At 57.4% G+C, this 20179-nt stretch overlaps 1 protein-coding gene across 5 annotated transcripts; it reads right to left on the bottom strand.

The window, feature by feature from the left end:
* Nucleotides 1-3960: 3960 nt before the first annotated feature.
* On the bottom strand, nt 3961-19915 carry UBTF (upstream binding transcription factor). Of its 5 annotated transcripts, none has more exons than XM_041725832.1 (21): nt 19785-19915; nt 16714-16839; nt 15096-15271; nt 14457-14540; nt 14204-14359; nt 11750-11814; nt 11343-11463; nt 10872-10982; nt 10398-10531; nt 10093-10234; nt 9758-9799; nt 9520-9633; nt 9277-9432; nt 8766-8921; nt 8553-8663; nt 8076-8164; nt 7782-7971; nt 6754-6801; nt 6580-6651; nt 6347-6490; nt 3961-6260 (listed from the first exon to the last, which is right to left on the bottom strand). In XM_041725832.1, exons 2-21 carry the CDS (start codon nt 16769-16771, stop codon nt 6135-6137), a joined length of 2295 nt encoding a protein of 764 aa, XP_041581766.1. In that variant the 5' UTR covers nt 16772-16839; nt 19785-19915; the 3' UTR covers nt 3961-6134. The 5 variants fall into 5 exon arrangements, with proteins under 5 accessions (XP_041581766.1, XP_041581763.1, XP_041581764.1 ...); XM_041725829.1 differs by lacking the exon at nt 19785-19915 and adding an exon at nt 19320-19604; XM_041725830.1 differs by lacking the exon at nt 19785-19915 and adding an exon at nt 17968-18101.
* Between the last annotated feature and the right edge of the window lie 264 nt (nt 19916-20179).

Here is a 20179-nt window from a genome sequence, read left to right as displayed (position 1 = left end):
TGTGAAGCTCTTAGCTCCGCGTAAGTGCTTTATAAATTGTAGCTGTTATTATTACATGCTGTAAGAATTCTTACAGTGTCCTGTGCTGGGATGCAAAGATGAAATAAGACAGTTGTGCTTTCTCAAGAAGTTCATAATTTGTACGGTAGACAAAAGTGTAAGAAAATAGTTGCCAAACACTCTGATAAAAAACAAGAGGGCGCCTGGGTGGCTCAGTCATTTAAGGGTCTGACTTCTGCTCAGGTCATGATCCCAAGGTTCTGGGATAGAGGATCCCTGCTCAGTGGGGAGTCTGCTGCTCCCTTTCCTTCTGCCACCCCCCACCCCCCACCCCGGCTCCTGTTTGTGTGCTCTCTCTCTCAAATAAAATATTTTTAAAAAGAGAAAGAGAGAACACAGGATGGGGTGCCCAGAAGGACAGATGAAATGATGTAAGAGAGTTGGTCAGTAAAGTCTTCTTATAGTGGGACGTGAACTAGGACAAGGCATGCTGGGAAGGCACTAGACATCCCAAACAGCAAGCTTCAGGAGTACGGCTCAGTTTGGGGAATTGGCTGGAACATGGGAATGGATGGATAAACAGCAGGAGGTGAGCAGGTCAGACCATACAGGACTAAAGGTGTGCTGAGTAATATGGGCTTTAACCCTATAGACCATGAGGAGTCCCCAAGGTGAACCGTTTGATCAGACTTGGATTTTATAGATTACTCTGGCATGCTGAGTCGGTAGATTTTTGTTACTGATTGAGGTGTATGGGGTAAAAGACAAAGAATCTCTGAAAACACCTTTAACCAAGATGGGGAACTCTGAGGAAGAGATGTGAGAATATAAAGAGAATGACAAGTTCTGTTTGGTATATGTTGTAGGTACTGTGGGACCAGCTGGTGGAGACTCTCCGAAGATCATTGAACTTGGCCTTCAGGAACCTCCAAAATGTGAATCAGGAATTCTCAGTTCCAGTGATTCTGATCTGTTTTTTAGACTCTGAATATGCCCAGTATATCTGCACTGAGGAATTTACACATGCCCAGGAAGCCTTCCTGTCTCCTCCCTGTTTACCTAAATTCTTCCTCACTTTCCCACCCATGGCCATCCTCACACCAAACTCCTTTACAAGTGGATTGTTCTATTCATCCGGCCCTTGGCCTGTGCTGCTGTGTGGCGGTGACCTCTTTGGGAACGTGCCCGGTCTCCACAGTTAGCATCAGTCAGTCAATAAACACTAAGGACTGCGCTGGTCTGGGCACTGGGCGAGGCCCTGGGGTTACAGCAGCGAGCCAGAGAGACACACAGACTTTGTCCTAGTGGAGTTTATACCCCAGCAGAGTCTGATGAGTGTGAAGGTATCCGGGCTGCTGAACAGAAACAAATGACATGGATATCTTTTAATCAAGGGGTCAGAGAAGACCTCCAACCACCACTGAAGAAATGATCTATTTTTTTTTTTTTAAGATTTTATTTATTCATGACAGAGAGAGAGGCAGAGACACAGGGAGAGGAAGAAGCAGGTTCCCCACAAGGGTCCCAATGTGGGACTCCATCCCGGATCCCGGGATCAGGACCTGAGCCCAAGGCAGATGCTCAACCGCTGAGCCATCCAGGCATCCCGAAGGAGTGATCTTTTAAGGAGCGCCCTGAATTAACTAGACAGTGAGGTGAAGAGGAACATTAGAGGCAGAGAGAATGGTTGTTTGTATAGGCAGAATGTGTACTGACCCTGAGAGAGAGTGTGGTATGTTTTGAGACATGGATGACTAGTATAGCTGGAATTGGTGCAGAGACCAGCAGGGGCAACAGGTTCCCCAGGGCTTTGTCAGCTGTACTTACTAACTCATTCAACAAATGTTTCTTGAGTGTCAAATGTATACCAGGCCATTTTAGGTGCTGGGATTACTGTAGACAAGCAGATAAGGTGTCTTCTACTTGAGGACATAGACAATAAACAAGTAAACAAATACAGAAACAAGATGTAGGGGATGCCTGGGTGGCCCAGTAGTTGAGAGTCTGCCTTCGGCTCAGGGCATGATCCTGGGGTCCTGGGATCGAGTCCTGCATCAGGCTCCCCACAGGGAGCCTGCGTCTCCCTCTGCCTGTGCCTCTGCCTCTCTCTTTGTGTATCTCTCATGAACAAATTAATTAATAAATAAAATCTTTTTTTTTTTTAAATTCTTCTTTATTTATGATAGGCACACAGTGAGAGAGAGAGGCAGAGACATAGGCAGAGGGAGACGCAGGCTCCATGCACCCGGAGCCCGACGTGGGATTCGATCCCGGGTCCCCAGGATCGCGCCCTGGGCCAAAGGCAGGCGCCAAACCGCTGCGCCACCCAGGGATCCCCTAATAAATAAAATCTTAAAAAAAAAAAAAAAGATGGAGGAGGAGGAGGCCTCACTAGGAAGGGATTATTAGGGAAGGCCTGTGTATGAGGTGCCATTTGAGCTAAAGCCTGAAGCATGAGAAAACCAGCTGTGGGTAGAATTGAGAGATTAGCATTCAGGGCAGAAAGAACAAGTACAAAGGCCCTGTGGTAAGCATGTTTGAAGAACAAAAGAGATCACTTGGCTGGATCATTGTGGGTGATTAGGAAGAGCAGGGTGAGAGAAGGTACGAAATGGGAAACAGGGGCCAGACCTTTTAGAGTCATGTAAGTTGTACAGAAGTGATAAGATTTCTTATCTTTTTAAGTTTGTTTGTTTTGTTTAAGTAAGCTCTACACCCAATGTGGGGCTCAAACTCATGACCCCAAGATCCAGAGTCGTACACTTTTCAACTGAGCTCACCAGGAGCCCCCAGAGTTCTTTTTAAAACATGACTTTGGTTGCTGTGTGCAGAATGGACTGTAAGGGGCAAGAGGACAAGCAGGAAGGTCAGTTTTAGGAAGTCTTTGCAAAAAAGTTGTAGTGGCCTTGATTCGGATGGGGTTGACAGCATTGGAGAAGGGTAGACAGATTTGGGAGAGATACAGGAAGTAGAATGGACAGGTCCAGGTGAGCAAATAAATATGAAGGTCTAAGAGGGAGAGAAGTGAAAGCTGGTATCCTAGTTTCTAATTTGAATAACTAGAGGGTGACGTTTTGGGCCTTGAGCTGCCTGCAAGAGACCTCAGACAATACACAGAAACCTACACAGGTTTTCAGTTTGGAAGAGTGGTCTCTGTAGATACCACCTTTTGGATTGGTTACCTATAGGTGATAATTGGAGGTTCATAAGATGACCTAAATGCCTAGGATAGAATGAGGAGTCAATGCCAGCAGAATAGACCAAGAAGTCAAGAGATGGACAACTGTCCACTGGATGGAATGATGAACGTGCTGGTGAATTTAGAGTCACCCTAGGGAAGTGGTTAAGTGGGATGTGACGAATTGGGAGACCACGAAGGGTAGTAAGCTTTCCAGCAGTTTGGACAAGAACAAGGGTATGGGGCCTAGGTCTCCGGCCCTTGGCAGTTCCAGGAACCTGGCCAAGGCCTGTGCAGGGAAGGCTATCTTCCTTAACCCCAGAGGGCGAGTCATCTCAGCCCAGCCCGTTTCCCCTAAGAGCCCTGGGTGGAGCTAGGGGAAGTCATTTCTAACCTTGGGTGAGGCGGAGAGCTCAAGGTGGGAGGGTCACCCCAACTCCCAATGATAAGTCCGTACACGACCAGGGTGAACCCCTGACCCTAAGAGTCCATTGCTGTCAGTTTCCCAGGGCAATACACTCTGGGAGAAAATAATGTATCTGTTCCCCAAATTCTGAGAGTCCTTAGTGGTTTGACAACCCAAGGTGAATAAACTGAAATGGAAGTGCAATAATAGCACAAAACAGTATGAAAGTAGGTTGCCTATGGAATCCTCACGAAAAGAAAGATGGTTCTAGAGAAGGGGCAAACAAGCTAGCTTCAAGTCTTTCCCTATTGAACCTGTTGAGTAACCCCTGCACCCCACCCTTCATTGAGTCCAGTGACCAGACAGCAGTCAAACCTTTGTTTTTCACTTTATTGTACAAAAAGAGGGAAAACAAAACTTCTACAGCTGGCCTTAAGCTTAGGCAGACACCTCTAAGACACTCCCTCCCACCTCCCATGATACAAATTCAAGTTGTGGTTGTTGTTGAAACCTACAAAAACACTCCTTAAATATTAGAAAAAAAGGGGAGAGAGTGGGGGGGGTCCTCCCACTCCAACCATCCCATCCCAGTGCCAAAATGCACTCAGAGTGACCTCTTACAGCACCAACACCCCCATCCCCACAGCCCTGTTCGTACTGTAAGAATTTTTGATTTTTAAAACACGAAAAAAAAAAAGTGCCCCATTCAAAGTTGTCTTTAAATGAAAACACATTCCACTAAAACACAACAGTGTAGGGGCATTCAGACAGGAATATGGGGTTCTTTGCAGGGGCTCTTGGGGAAGAAATAGAACCTATGAACCCCTGTGTCAGGGTCAGGACAAAGGAAGGGGAGTGGGAGAGGGGAGTGTCCCCCCCAGGTTCCCCACCCCCAGCACCACGTCCATCCGAAGCAAAGCAGATTGTTTGCTTTCCTTTGGGGGTGGGACCTACCTTTCCCATCCCACCTCCTGGGTGGAATTCCCATTCTTCCCCCATCCCTTGGCTTTCATTCAGAGGGGGAAGGCAGAAAAGCACAAAGCCCCCACTAAATAGGTCATTAACATGATTTTAAGGAAAAAAAAGCCAAAATTTAATAAAAAATAAAAAATTTCAATCCACAGAGATAAGGTGGCTTGGCTTATTAAGGGTCTAGGGATTAGGGTACCAGACATTTGGAGATGGCCAGGAAGGGTTAGGACAGCTGCAAAAGCAGCCTTTGCAGACCCCTTCCCCACCTGGGGGTTTGGAGGGGCGGGGAAGGGAGCAGACCTGAGAAATCAAAGGGAACGGGGTGGGGGGGGTGGGGGAGCTGGAGGATACAGGGAAAGGCAGGAGGGGTGTGTGTTAAGAGCTTCCCATCTATCTCCCCAAGCCCAGTTTCTGAGCCTAAGGTGGCCAGGCAACCTCCCAGATGAACTGGGAAGGCCCTTCCCACTAAATAAAAGCTCTTTTAGGTGCACCCAGTCTGTCCCCCTCCCAATGCCCCACTGGAGACCAGCGGCGGCTCAGAGTCATGTGGCCCTGGCAGAGGGAAGCAGATATATAGGAAGCATTAGAGTGGTCAGTACACCCCCCCATCCCGCCCCCCGCCAATTGAATCAGAGATTAGGCAAAGCAGAGAATGTGGAGAAAGGGGCTGCCCCAGCCTGTTCCCACCAGGATCAACATCTCCCTGGCCCTTACCAACCCATTCACCAGATTCAGACTGAGGTGGGCTCCCCCTTCTCTTACACACGCGCGCGCGCACACACACATGCACACACGCCTATGCACACATCCACAGGTGCACCCATGCTATGTACAGGCGACACACGCTCGCGCGCACGCACTTTTCCATTCACATCAAGACCGTTTTTAAAAAGTCCCAAACCTACCCCCTAAACCCTCCCTCTCCCAGAAATGACAACAGAGACGGCAGCCGAGATCGGTAGGAAACGTCTCGTTGACAGCTCAGAGCTTAAAAAAAAAAATATATACACATATATAAAAAACACTTCTGCCCCCTCCCCCCCATGAGTGGGTCCAGGCAGCTCCTTCCTGCAGAGGGCAGGGGAGAGGGCTATGGGGCGGCGCCTGTTCTCTCTGAGGCTCCTGCCCTCCTCTCCCCCCACGTGTTCCCTGCCTCCAGTTCCAATGCAGGGGTCCAGTCGGCAAGCCCCTCCAGGACAGGAAGGGTCTTCCCCAAGCTTCCACCCTCCCATGGGTCGGGCTGCAGGTGTGGAGGGCCTCACTGAACTCTTTGGGACCCCCCACCCCACTCCCAGGTCCATTGTCCATGACGGAACCCCAAGTGCAGAAGAGGGGTGGGCCGGGCCGGTCCAGTGGTGGCTCAGTCTGATGGTTGCACTCCCTGGAGGGCCCCCCAGGGCTGATGTCTCTGAGGCTGCAGAGTCCTGGCCTGGGCTCCTCCAGCCCCTCCCCCACCGAATTAAAAAAAAAAAGAAAAAGAAAAAGAAAGAAAGTGGGGGAGGCCAGGGGCAGGGGACAGAACATGGGGGAGAAACAAAGGTGGTCAGTTGGGGAGGGGAGCCCTGGGTGGGATGAGTCTCAGTTGGAGTCAGAGTCCGAGGAGTCCCCCGAGGAGGAGGAGCTAGAGCTGCTGCCCTCAGACTCATTGTCCTCATCCTCATCGTCGTCCTCGTCATCGTCCTCATCCTCATCATCCTCCTCGTTCTGGGGAAGGGGGCAAGGAATGCGGTCACCAGGTGGCAGTCCTGGTAAGGGCCACCCTGCCCTCCCACCACACCCTGCTGCCTGACCTCATCTCCATCCTCACTCTCGTCCTCGCTGCTGGACTCGGAGGAGTCCCCACCATCCTCAGAGGAATCCCCGTTCTCATCATCCTCCTCCTCTTCGTCCTCATCCTCATCCTCCTCATCCTCTTCATCATCCTCCTCAGACTCCTGGGAGGGGCAGAGGCACGTCAGTGGTCTGTGCCACACCCCTCCAGGCACCAAGGACCCCCCTCCTCCATCTTGGAGGAGCTCCTTACCGACTTGGACTGCAAGGCAGTCCTGCTGGATTTGGGGTTTGGGCCTCGAAGCTTGGTCATGCTCTTACGTTTCTGCAGGGAAGGGGAACACAGACGAAGGGAAAAGCCAGGAGTTCCAGACAGTGGACCCCCAAACCTCCCCTTTCCCCAGCACCACCCTGCTCCCACACTCACATTGGAGATGTACTCTTTATACGCTGCACGGTCCTGAGGAGACAAACTCTGGGAGACAGAGAAGGAGGTAAAGGTTGGAACGCCACCCAAACTACTGCTGATGGGAGTGTGTTGACCAAAAGCCAGGCAGTGGGTTAAGCATTTACATACCATTACCCCATTTTACTCCTGCCACTCTCCCCATACCTTGGGTCTCTGCAGAGTGCCCCCCAGGATCTGCGAAGACAGTCCAGGACTAACGCCTAAGAAGCCCTGAATTCTTTTCTAAGCTACCCTGTATTAGGACTGTGGTTTTCATGTCCCTCCTACTGTTCTACAGTCAAGGGGAGGCTCCAGAGTTAGGGCCTTCCTCAGCAGAGAACCCCCTACAATGACTATCATAGCCTGGTATCATCACTCCCACCCAACAAGCCTAGAGCCACTGATAAGGGAGTCTGTGGCTCTCCAAAACCTCTAGACACTTAAACCCTGCTATCTCCCAGGGTCCCTGGCTAACTTGCCTGGATAGCTGGGGGTGACAGAGGTGGCTCTGCCCACATTATAAACCTGACTGCTCAACCAAGGTGCCCAAGAAGAGCTCTGAGGCTTGAGGCCAAACCAGAGTCTGGGAGACGCCCTCTGGTCCCAGCTGGAGTAGGACAAGGCAATCTGGCTTGGATTACTCTATTTACTAGCTGTGTAACCTTAGGTAAATTACTTAATCTCTCTGAACCTTAGTTTCTTTTTCTTTTCTTTGATATCGATCATAGGACTGCTAGGACAATGAATGGAATTGTGGAGGCAGGCCAGGAAGATGCTGCCTTCTCCTTCCAAGGGTCCCCAGCCCTCTCACCTTTTTTTTCTTAAGATTTTATTTATTTATTCATGAGAGACTGAAAGAGGCAGAGACCTAGGCAGAGGGAGAAGCAGGCTCCCTGAGGGGAGCCCAATGCAGGACTTGATCCCAGGACCCCAGGATCACACCCGGAGCCAAAGGCAGATGCCCAACCACTGAGCCACCCAGGTACCCCCGCCCTCAGCCCTCTCACCTTGACCCAGAGGTCCAGATGTACTTTGTACTGCTTCTGCTGCTCCTCTGCCAATTTTTTGTAGTGCTCCTTCTGGCTCTGGGAGATGCGCTGCCAGCGGCTGCCAATCTCCACCATGCGCTCTTTCAGCGGCAGGTGGTTCAGCTCCCCATTGGACAGAAGCTCCTGGGAGAACTTCTGGTAACCGTTCCTAGGCGGTGGAGTGGCACAGGGAGGGTTAGGACGCCTACCCTACAGCCATCCAGCCATGACCCTTCCTGCGGCCAAGGTGGGTTCTAGCCCCCTTAGACTCACATGGGAGGCTTCTTGGGTTCTCCTTGGAACTTCATCTTCTTGGATGAGTTTGCAGCAGCTGGGGGTGCCCGCATCTCACTCAGCTCTCTCTGTGGGGACACTCAAAAGAGTCATGCTCACTCCACCCCTCACCCAAAATTATTTCTACCATCTGCCCCACGCCATCAGCTGCCTTAGAAACTGAGGCCGAGAGGAGGGGCTACGTCCTAACAGGTCACACCTGGGCCAGGCGCCCCTGCTTGGAAGTGCTGTCACAACTACACTCACATGACTGGTCTCACTGCCCCCATGTACTGACTGATGTGTGACTGAGGCACAGAGAAGGAAGCTGGCAGATTTGCTCAGGGTCACACAACCAAGGCTGGGACTCCCAGCTCCACAGCCCACCCACTGAGGACAGCTGCCGGCCCAAAAGGGTACTCTGACCCCCAGCTCCCCAGGGGCCACCATGCTGACCAGCAGAACCCTTCTTCCCACCTCGTATCGCTTTTGGTCTTCAGCTGCCTTCTTAATCCACATGAGTTTCTCTTTCTTCTCCATGTTGTTCCAGGTCATCTCCATGGCTTTCAAGGCCTTCACCCGGTCATTCTGGAGACAAACAGAGGTATCAGCTATGGGAGGGGTCACCTGGGGCTGGAACCCGCACGCGAGGGCAGGCCACTGAACAACCCCTTTCGGGCTCCCTGCCACCTTGAAGCGGGCCAGGTAGTCCCCGATGACGCTCTGCTGCCAGATCTCCTCGGCTCTCTTGGGTGACTCGGGCAGCTTGCCCCGGTCCTCGCGGTCCCCGCCTGGCTTCCTCTCCGACTGGGCCTTCAGAGCCGCCTCCCGGGCCTTGTACTTGGCCTGCGGAGGGCCGGCAGGGCGTCAGCCTTCCGGCCGCCCCCAGGGGGCGCGCGTCCCCCGTCCACAGTGGAGGCTCCCCCCCACCCAGGCAGGGCGGGGCCGGCAGAGGCTTGGGCTGGCGCAGATGTCCCCCGCCTGGGGCTCAGCCTGGGGCTCGGCCCGCTGACCGGCTCTGCTCCCCGGAGAGCCGGCCCGGAGGCGGATGCCTTCCCGCCTTTCTGGCTGCGAAGGCTGCGAGCTGCGGCCCCCTGGCACCTGAGCCCAGGCACACGGGAGGGCTAAGGGAGGGCTAAGGCGCAGGCCGTGGCTGAGGAAGTGTGGCCCGCCCCTGAGGGAGAAGCCCCCGGAGCCTGACCTTCTTCTTTTCCGACAAGTCGTTCCACATGCGGGCCAGAAGACGGGTCAGCTCGCTCTCCGAGAGCTCGGGCCGCTCCTCCTGCAGCTGCCGCCGCTTCTCTTCAGAGAAGATGAACATGGCCGACACCGGCCGCTTGGGCTTCTCTGAACCGCCCTGTCGGTGGACAGAGGTCGGGTCCGTGGGGGTGTGGACAGGGAGCCCCATGTTCCCCCACCACCGCCCGTTGTGCCCCCTGCCCACCTTGCCCCCTTCCTGCGAGGGCTTCTTGGAGGCGGGGCTGGTGGCTTGCTTCTTGTTGATGCTTAACATCTTCTCCTCCCCCAGGACCCGCTGCTGTTCCTCCTCCGGCAAGCTCTGGTTCAGAGACAAGACGTGGCATGGGGCTGCGCACCTGGGAGCCAGCTCCTCCCAGGTAGTCCAGAGGGCCCTGCTTAATCCCAGGGCCTCTGCCCAATGCCCCACCTACGATAACACTCACCTCTAGGAAACGGAGAAGCTCCACCTCATAATCTTTCTTTTTCTAGGAAAGAAGGGGAGTCAGGGTCAGTGTGGGCACATACCTGCTCGTTCTCAAGGGACAAGAGCCTTCTACAAAATGTTCGGAGCTTGGACAGGGCCTAATCTCCTTCTATAGACACTAGACAGGCAGCCCGGGGCCATCAGGCTTGATCAGCCCAGATGCTAAACCTAGCAGACCAGACCAAGTTTGTAGCAGGTGTTTAAGACACGTTTGACCACTGACTGACCCCTAGTTGGGGTCAGATACTCCCAAGGCCCCGAGGGTCTCCAGACGTCCTCTTTAGCACAACCTACCTGGTCACACTTCTTGTGGTAGGCATCCTTCTCCTTCTGGGAGAGCAGTTTCCACTGCTGGCTGCATAGCACCATGCGCTCAGTGCTGGGCACGTCCTTCATGTTGGCCATCAGCTCTGCGCAGTACAGCGAGTAGCTGTTCCTATCAGAAACAGCAGGAAACGAAGAGCAACCCCCCTGAGTGACCAGGGTAGTCCAGGGCACCTGGCTTCCTCAACTTCAGAACCTGGCCGAGATCCTTGGATGGCCCAGCTCCCTAGAAGCCCTCGTGCCCACTCACCCACCCACCCCAGGGCAGTGCTCACGGAGGTGGCTTGGTGGGTCGCCCATCAAACTTGTCCTTGAGCTGGCGTTCGGCCTTGGTGAGGGTGGACTTGGTGATGCCCTCCTCACTGATGTTCAGCTCGGGGTGCTTCTGGATATAGTCACGCATAATCTCCTGCAGAGTGAGGTGGGGGGATGGAGGGCAACGGGGTGTGGGGTTAGCGGGGGGGCTGGGGAGGGGGGAGAGCCGCTGGGGAGGGGAGGCAGGGAGCAAAGCTGGGGGGTGGCCGTGTGTCTGCTATGTCACACGAGACGTGGTGCCCTGCCCTGCCCTAGCCTGAGATCTCATGGGGGGGTGGGCGGGGAAGGTAGGGGCAGAGGTGAGGGGCCCAGAAGGCCCCTCCCTCAATGAAGGGACAGGGAATGACTGCCTCCCGCAGAGTGCGGAGGCCACAGAGTCAGAGGGCAGAGGCTCTTGAAGAGCCGGATGGGGAGGAGCGCAGCGGAAGCCTAACCTCGTACTCCTTCCGCTGCTCCAGGGCCTTATGAATCCATTTCAGCCTCTTTTTGTCCGAGAGCTGAGACCACTGCTTCCCCAGGGAGTCCTTCACCTCCTTCGTAGTGGCCTGCAAACCAAAAGCCGTCAGACACACACAGGCAGCCAGGGGCAGGGGGAGGGGAGAAGGGGGAAGGGGGCACAGAGGCCCCCACCCCCTCAGGCCACAGGAGGTCACAGGAGTGTCCCCCACAGGCCAGGAGGGGAAAGTAGAGAGGCGGGAATCCCGCCTAGGTGCAAGGGGACAGGCTCACACACGCACGCACGCACACACTCGCACGCCAGCTGGCCCAGGCCCTGTCCATGCAGCCCACCCCTGGGGAGGGGCCTCCTCTCCTGCTCCCCTGCACCGTGCCCGGCCGACCTGGCGCGGCTCCCCCCTTGCCACCACCGTGCGCCCTCCATCCCTACCCCCTGGCCGGACACTCACATCTGGCCGCACTTTGAGATACACCTTCTTCTCGTGGGTGTACCACAGCTGCTGGGGGGTTTTGGGCTTCTCAGGGATGTCCGACTTCTTGGCATTCTGGATTAGGTCAGGGTGATCCTCCCTAGCCAGGGCATGGGGAGCAACAGTCAGCGGGTACAGGGGGATCCTGCCAGGGAGACCCCCAGCTAGCTGCCCCACCCGCCAAGGCTCCTAGGCCTATCAACTGGGGCCTAGTGGGACAGTGGCTACCTGCCTGTCCCTGCCCTTGAGCGTGACCCACTAGGGTCTACACAGGACCCATCCATCTTCCATGCCTCACAGATGGCAAGCTCGAGGCTCTGGTTGGTATCACCCTAACCTGCCACACCCAGTGCCCTGTGGCCCTCCTCTGGGCTCCACTGCCTTACCTGAACCGGGCCAGGTTTCGCTCGAACTCCTGTTTCTCTCTCTGGAAGTCCTGAATATATTTCATCTGGGGGAGGAGGGGATGGGGTCATCCACGACCCAAAGCCTGAGCTACAAGCCACTGAGTCCTCCTTGCTAGCTATTTTGCCTCCCGGTGGTGATATGGATAGAAGGTGGTGTGAGCTGGCAGGGGATGGTGGCCTGCCTTCCAGTGGGCGGGGTGGGGTGGGGGGACTCAACCGTAGCCCCAACTGCTAGCTTAGAGCCACACAGTGGGAGCTACAGGCGCCTCCCAGAATACATCCTATGTCCTATTCCCTCCCGTCAAGAGAAGGAGAGTCCCAGGAGTGGGACCCAGCATTACCCAGTCACAGTGAGCAGTGACACAGCAGGGACTCCCCCTGACCTTACCTCCCCACCTTTCCCCAACACCGCAAAACTCTCCTCAATGCATTAGGAGGAGGTGTAGGCCTTGCCCCTATTATTCCCTCCTCTCAGGTCTGTGGCAGCTACTGTTGGTCTGTTGCCTCAATGATGGCTCACAGGGCCGGGGGCAGGCTGAGTCTTGCTTTCAAGTAAGGCCCAAGGGTAGACTGTGTTGAAGGCACCCAGAGTGAATTCTTGCAACGTGAATGACATTCTCATAGATCTCTCAACTTGAATTTTCTTCCCGATCTGCTGAGTGGTCCCCCTGGAACCCTGACTATCCTTCATATGCCTTCCCCATCCCAAACCCCTTCCCATCACCTTCTTCCCTGCCTCTGATCCCTTCTCCAAACTCCTGGCTGGCAGGCTCTTCGAGCTCCCCTTCCCCCACCTGACTGGTTCTCCTCTGCCTTGGCTTCTCTTCCTTCTCCTCCACCTCTTTCTATAGGGCTGGCCTCCCTTCCCGCCATCACCCGCCTACTTCCGTTTTGTTCCTGCCTCTTCATTCCTCTCTTCTTTTCTTCCTTCCTTCATCTACCTCCTGTCCTCACTACTGCTCAACGTCCAGCTCTCCTTTCTCCCTTTTTCCCCCAATTCACAAGAGTCAGCTGTGGAAGCATCCAGAGGCTCATGGCAACTGAGTCCAACTCCTGCCTTTCACAAGAGGCACCAGGCACAGGAGGAACCAGCTTCACCTTCCCCTGTGGTTCTTGTAGAAAATGGGGAGCAGAGCCCAGCCTACTCTGCCCTATCTCAGCCCTCCTCACACAGAACAGCTGCTTTCAGAATAAGGCACAAGCAGACTGGGCTTATCCTCTGCACCTCAGATAAAGACCATGTCCAGAGAAATGAGGTAACTTACCAAAGGTCACACACAGAGCAATTCAGTGGTAGTCAGGAGCAGAACCCAAGTCTCGTGTCCCCCAGGCCAGCACTCTGTCCACTCTACCACATAGTTTCTTAACTCTCCCTGGTCCTCAGACCCTCTGCCTCTCCCTCCCTCTCCATGAGAGTCTGGGTGTTGTGTGTACAGTCAGCTCTGCAACATCCCCATCAGAGGGGCCAAAGAAAACTCTTAATTCCTACTCCTGTGTGGCCTGGACAGCAGGTGTAGACAGCTGGTTTCACCCAGCCAAGCTGGCTTCCTTTTGGATACAGAACCAAGGGCACGGGGGTCTGCAGCCAGAGTGCACAAACCAGGAAGACAGAGGGCTATGTATGGTGTGGCAGCCGGTGCCACGTCCTGAGACCTGGCCACGTAAGGCTTTGTCTCTTCTTCCAGTAAATGTGCGTTCTTGTCTCTCCCACTGTCCCTCACCGACATCTCTCCCTGGCTCCACCTCACAATCCAGTACCCTGGCTGTCCATCTCTCTCCTCTCCCCATCTCACTTGGGGCCCTGCTGCAGGCTCCTCCACTGCTTTGCTGCCCTCTGTGAGGGTCCACTTGACAGCACGAGGCCACAAGGGACAAGGTGCAAATCCTTGGCTGAACGTGGAGGAAGGAAGCCCACTTAATATGTGTGGACATGGCGGTGAGAAGAGCACCCAAGTGCTGTTCTGCTGTTGCTAGTTGTGTGACCCAGGACGCAAGTCCCTCCTGGGCCTCAGTTCCTTGCCCACACAACCGGAATAACCCCTTCTCTGGGGGTTCCCTTTATGAGGATACTGCACGCACCAAGTGAGACCACAGTGAAAACTGTCCAAGGATGAGCTGCTGTGCCAGCCTAACAGTGAGAATGCGAGCATAGAGGTAAAGCTGGATGAGGCAACACTGGACTGTCTGTGGGGGGAAAGGGCTGGTCCGAGCATCTGCTTCAGTCCGGGTCACACCTTCGACCATGCCTGCACTTGATAGTGCATGGGAGTGGGAGGAGGGGACCGAGTGTGGCTGCCCAGGACCCTGCACTCTGCTCTGCTGACCCACCCCCATTCCTGATGTCCCTCTATGCCTTCCCCCCACAGCTGACCTACACTGCACCAGCTGCTCCCTGCCCTTCTCCTCCTCCCCACTTTGCCCCCCTCCCCCCACCTTCTTCTTCTCCGGCAGCTCCTTGTATTTCTTGGACAGAATCTTGGTCAGGTCCAGGTTGCTCATCTCAGGGTGGAGTTTCGCATACTTGGCCCGCTTCTCCATGAAGAAGCGGAAATAAGGGGTCAGGGGCTTCTTTGGGAAGTCCGGGTGTTTCTGGAAGGAGGGTCAAGGACACGGTGAAGGTCAGACAGTATCTGTTCTTTGGACCATTCCTCTTTTACACGTCATGCTCCTCCTCCTGGAAACTCACCTTGAGTTTTTTGCCTTTGTAAGGATTTTTAACATGTTCCTGAGCATCAAGGATCAATTCTGTCAATGTTCGGAACTTCCTCACCTGGAGAAGAAAGGAGGTGAGTACAAGAGGAAGTTCAGGAGAGGGAAACACCACCCTAGAGCCTACCCCCTTTCCCAACAGGTCTCCTCTACTTTCCACTACACTGAATTTATCAGACGAGGAGGGGCAGGAGCCAACAGCCACGACTCAGCCCCTGACACGCAGACAACACCCGGGCACTGGCCCACGCCTATGGCACAGGACCAGACAGTCCGTACACACCAAAGGACGACAACAAGGTGACCACCTGACCTCAATGTGTTGTCCATGCCAGCACCTCATTCAATCCCCAGAACAGCTCAGGCGAGAGAAGATCCCAGATGTAAGTATTCAAGGCCACACAGCTAGGAAGCGGCAGAACTGAGAGCTCTAGGCCAGTGCTATCAACCGTGCCACCTCCCCAATGCACAAGGGCGACCACATAAGCACCTCGCCTGGTCTCTTTCCTTCCTGTTTATTGACTTCTGTTTCCTCTTCCCCACCGGGAAGGTTGAGGCAGGGGTTCACGTAGATGTGTCAGGAAGGGGGCAGCAGAAGGGGGAGGGGATCAGTTACCTCATTAGAAATCTCCACCCATTTGAGCTTGCACATGTCTCCAGAAAAGTCTTTAAATGCTACTTTTTCCCAATCCATATGTGACTCGGTTGTTTTGAACTTGGAGCTGTCATTGGATGGAAGGTTGTTCTTCATGCATTCCAGCAAAGTCAGCATGTCTTCCTGGGACCAGCGGTCTGGGGAGGGGCAAGAAAGGCAAATCATGCCCAGCTCATGCTCCCCCCCCATCTGTTCCCCAGTCCTTAAGTGCTCAATCCTTCTTTCCCTGGGCATCCCAAATCCCTGGGGATCTCTGATGTGAAGGCAAAGACAAGACATGACCTAGTCACAAGAGAAAACTGTGACCATGTGGATTGGAACGGGTATTCCAGACCAGAGAGCATCATACCTAGAAAGCCAGACTTGAAGTCAAGTCTGGTTTACTTCAAAACTATGGTCATTTCTAACATGCCAGGCTGCCACAGACTACTATTTATTGCGGGGAAGAGAAAGAAATGAAGCTACAGTGATTTGGGACCTGGTGGGAAAACAGCTAACTTACTAGGAGAGGGGAGGGAAGCAGGGAGGCAGACCACGTCGAAATGTGTTGCCAAGTTTAAGTTCTAGGTGGATACCGTGGATGTGCAAGGGCTGAGGATGGAGTGTGGGCAGTAAGGAGAACCCATGCAGACATTTCTCTCTGGCACAGCTGGAAACTAACATTGGAGACATGGGCAATTTTGGGCAAGTAAGAAAAATGGAATGGAAATGGAAGAACCATACAGGGCAGCTGAGAGGCAAGACGAGCAGATGAGCAAAGGTTCTCAGGGCCCTGGCTCCAGGGAGAACCCCCAGAATTCTGAGTTGTCTTCTGGGTCCAACTCCCCGTGGAGGTAAAAAAAAAAGGGGGGGGGTCTGAACCACCTATTTCCAGCCACTGAATTAGCCTCAGCAGGCCTCTCTGGAGGGTGGCTACCCTGGAAGGTGAGCTAGGAGAACAACCAGGGCTAGGAGTCAAAAGGGCTCTTCATTTGCATTTGCATCTGGTAACCAGGGTCAAGGTTGCCACAGGGTGGGTCACATGGACCAATAATCCTCAGTCCTCTCAGCGTCCCAGTCAGGGCCAGATGCTCAGCTTCATCCAACCCCCTGCCCCCATCCACACAGGATGCCTCCAGGATGGGGTAGGATCTAGTTATGGACCTCCTATGGCTTGGAGCCTCAAACCACCAAAATATCCTGTCTCCACCTGCCTCACCCGAAACCTTGTCCTCTGAATAACAATAAAACACCTGAAAAGCCTTGCCAATCCCTCCCTTCTCCTCCTCCCCCCCCATTGCTCATCCTTCCTCCCATTCCAGGACTCTGGGTGAGGAAAGGGCAAACTCTGGCCAGATGGGAATCCCAGAATGAAGGCTCCCATAAGCCTCTCTCTCTAAGTGGGAGAATGAAGTGTGGAAAATACAGTTTATAGCCTCAAGGCCAAATAACTTGGGTTTAGCCAAACTTGACTCATAAAACTGAAGATACCCCCCTCACCTCGATTCACAGAACAGGGACTGTCTAACCCCTTTCGAAGGAGAGGGGGTCCCGCAAACAACCATGTGGGAAAAGAGGACGTAAGTTAAAGTGCTCCTACCTTGGCCTTTGGGGGCGGCCATTTCCAGGTCTGTGGGGCAGTCAGCTTCTCCGTTCATTCTTTAGCCGTCCAGCCTCCTCCTTGGGTCGTGCTGGCCGGGCAACCCGCGGTCAAAACCACCTCACCCTTTAGAAGAGACACCAGTCCCCACTCAGGCGGGATGCGAGGTGAGGGACTTTCTATTCCTCCCTCCCCCAAGGGGGAGGGGGGCACAAGTCCGCACTTTAACGGAGACCCTGCCAAGACCCTAGTAGACCTAAAGGGTCTGTGGGTGTGGGAGTGCGGCCCCCCCGCGCCCCTGCAGCCCGGCTCCACCGCGTGCGCCCTCCCCTGCCCACGCGAGAGACTGCTCCCAGCTCCCGCGTGCAGCGAGCGCCCGCCCTCCGCCCTCCTTCCCCCACCCGGGCCAAAAAAAAAAAAAAAAAAAATCTCCTCCTCCTCTGTGCGCCCGCCCCGGGGAGGCCCCAGGCTGGAGGGCGGGGGAGGAGGAAGGGCGGGTAAAGGGCGCGCGCGGCCGCGGAAGCGGGCGCGCGCCGCAGTCTCCTCCTCCCGCCTCCCCCCGGCCGGTTCCCCCCGCCTCCGCAACCCGGCGGGGACCCGGACGCAGCGCAGCCGCCACCGGCCCCGGAGCGTAGCGGCCGCACCGCCCCCGGGGACCGGATCCGGATTCCCGCCGCCCCCCCTCTCGGGCTCCCGACGCCGTCCCCGCCCGCCTGGGCGGGCGAGCAGCCGGAGAGAAGCGGCCTAGCCTGCCCCCCGCCCCCGAGCCACCCACCCCGGCCGGAGGCGCCGCCACCGCCCAGCCACCCCGACGCGCACGGAGGAGCCCGCCGCAGAGGCGCGACCACGGCGGGAACCGCCGCCTCCTCCCCCGAGCTTGCGGCCCAGCCCCGCCGGCGCCCCCGCCCCGGCCTCCGGGGAGCTGAGCCAAGGAGAGGGCGGGAGGACGGCGGCCGGGAGGCGGGGGCGCAGCGCTCACCGGCCCCGCCGCCCCCTCCGGCGGCCGGCGAGAACTGCGCCTGCCGGCTCGGAGAAGCGCGGGCTCCAGTGCCCGCGGCCGGGGCTCGGCTCGGGCCTCGCTTCCTGCCCTCCCCTCCCCCGGCTCTCGGCGTCCTCTCCAATGCCCTGATCCTCTTTCGTCCAGTCCCCTGCCTGGAGGGCGGCCCGGGTCTCCCCCGGCGTCTACGGCACCCGCGGTTCGCTCCCCGCCGCCCGGCCCCGACCCCGGCGCGCGTCCTCAGCCGCCTCGGTTACCCGGCGCAGCGCGGCCTCCGGGCTTCCCGCTCCGGCGGCTCCCTCCCCGGCTCTGAGCGGCGGCGCCCTCCCCCGCTCGGCCGGGCACAGCCGCAGCTCCCTCCCGCGGCGGCAGCGGCTCCTCCTCCGGGCGCGGCGGCGGCGGCGCTGGGGCGGCGGCTGCTGCTGTGGCGGCGGCGGCGGCTGTGGCTGCTGCTGCCTGCTGCTCCTCGCGGCGAAAAGCACAAAGCACAGCGCCCTCCGCCTGCAGGCAGCCCGCCCGCCGCCCGCCCGCCGGCCCCGGCCTCAGCTCGCACACCCCCCGCCGCCGCCGCAGCCTCCGCCGCCGGAGCGGGGAGGAGGAGGGAGAAGGGAGGAGGAGGAGCGGGAGGGGGGGCGGGAGAAGCGGGGCAGCGAGCGCGTCCTTCCCCGTAGAGCGCACACCGACCCCCGGGGAGCGAGCGCCAGCCCGCCCGCCTCGCCGGCTCCGCTCCCTCCCACAGCCTGCCCGGGCGGGCTCCGCGGGGGGCAGCTGGGAGGAGGGGCGGGAGCTGGGGGGACCCGGGCGGCCGAGGCGGAGGGAAGGAAGGAGGGGAGGGGGGTGGTGGTAGTGGTGGTGGTGGTGGTGGTGGTGGCGGCGGCGGTGGCGGCGGCGGCGGCGGCGGCGGCGGCTGCTGCTGCTGCCGGGGAGGGGGGGCCGGGGCAGGGAGACACGCAGCCGCCCGGATGGCGGCGGGGCTCGGAGCCGAGGCGGGCGGGCGGGCGCCGAGAGCGACCTCGCCAGACCCGCGGGGGAACTAGCAGGCTCGGCCGGCGCGGGAGGGAGGGCGCGAGGCGCGGCCGCCAGAGACGGTGCCCGGAGGGCCCCCCGGCGGCCGGGGAGGCTGAGGGGGTGCCCGCAGCCCTGCTTCGGAGCTCTCCCCCAAGTCCTCCCAGCTCAGATTCGGGTTTCCACGGCAGTCCTCACCCGCTCCCTTCTCCCGCCTCCTGGAGCGGGCGCTCCGCGCCCACCCTCATCCCCGGAGCGTGGCCACCGGCTTGGGGCGCACGCACGCCCATCCCGGCGCCAGGCTTCGGCGCCTACCTCGCGGTCCCCTTGCTTCCGAACAGCACACACACGAAACTTAAAAAAAAAAAAAATACCCGTACAAAATGCCCTGCCTGCAAATTTAAAAAAAAAAAATCCCCTTTGCTCCTTTACACCCCGGAAACGACGAGGGGGCGATGGGGTCCGGCGGAGGAGCTGCTCTGGGAGCCGGTTCAATCCAGCCCGGCATGGCTCCCCAGGCCTGCCCGGGCGCATGGAGATCGGCGCCGCCGCCACTCGCAGCAACCCCTCTCCCCCGAAATCCGCGGAGCCCGGGCTCACTTACCGAGCGTGTGAATGGGAGCGCGGGCCAGGGGCGCCTAGGGGTGCGGCGGGCCGAAGAGCGGAGCCGCAGCTCCGCCGCAGCCGACGCCGGGGCAGCGAGTCGCCAGACAAAGCCCGAGATGGCGAAGCGGAGCGACGGCTAATGGCGAGCCCCACGCGCCGCGCTCCGCCCGCCCCGCTCCGCCCGCCCGCCCGCCCGCCTCGGCGCAGCGCAGCGCCGCTCCGAGCGCTCGCCCGTCAGAGCCGCCTCGGCGCCGCCGCCTCCCGGGCCACCCCGGCCTCGCCTGGCCCCTCCGCCTCCTCCGGGCCACTCAGCCTCACCCCCTTCCCTCCCACCGCGATGGGGGCTGCACGAAAATAAAAAAAGAAAAAGAAAAAAATGCTTTTCTTTCTTTTTTTGGTGGGGGGGCAGGGCGGGCGTGTTGAGACTTTTGGGGTTTTTTTTTTGCCCCCAGCTCGCACTCACCTGCGGAGCCGCCGGGAGGGCTGGGGGTGGGGGCGCGCGGGGCTGGAGCCGGCGAGCGCGGGTTGAAAGCTAGCCAAGCTCTGCAGCGCCCGACCCGGGCGTATACGCCGCCGCCAGTCCCCGCAGAGAAATCGTCCTCCTACCCCCGCCTCCATCGCTCTGCGTTTCTCTTCCAATCAGCCGGTCGCTTGGCGGCTCCTCCATTCTCCGGCCAAGCCCGCTGCCTAGAGCGAGCTCCACTCCTCCATCTGCTAGCCCGGTTCCTGGCTCCCCTGCCGGGGCCGGCGAAGCGACGTGGGGCCGGAGGGGGATTTGCGAGGGAACCTGCCTGCTTCCCGCTCCCATTGCTCCCTCCCCGCTGCCTCCTGCCTCCTGCTTCTCTCCTGCGTCTTTCC

Source organism: Vulpes lagopus, chromosome 12 (genome assembly GCF_018345385.1).
Source record: "Vulpes lagopus strain Blue_001 chromosome 12, ASM1834538v1, whole genome shotgun sequence".
NCBI classification, from domain to species: domain Eukaryota; kingdom Metazoa; phylum Chordata; class Mammalia; order Carnivora; family Canidae; genus Vulpes; species Vulpes lagopus.
Note: the sequence above shows the minus strand (reverse complement) of the source record. Positions and strands in the feature narration are given on the sequence as shown.

Excerpts from the sequence above, each read along its gene's own strand:
- UBTF (XM_041725832.1), bottom strand. The coding sequence starts at position 16,771 with ATGAACGGAGAAGCTGACTGCCCCACAGACCTGGAAATGGCCGCCCCC. Across the intron at positions 10,983-11,342 it reads ATCTCAAAGTGCGGCCAGAT|GCCACTACGAAGGAGGTGAA; the intron begins GTGAGTGTCCGG and ends TTTGGTTTGCAG. Across the intron at positions 10,235-10,397 it reads CGACCCACCAAGCCACCTCC|GAACAGCTACTCGCTGTACT; the intron begins GTGAGCACTGCC and ends TGTTTCTGATAG.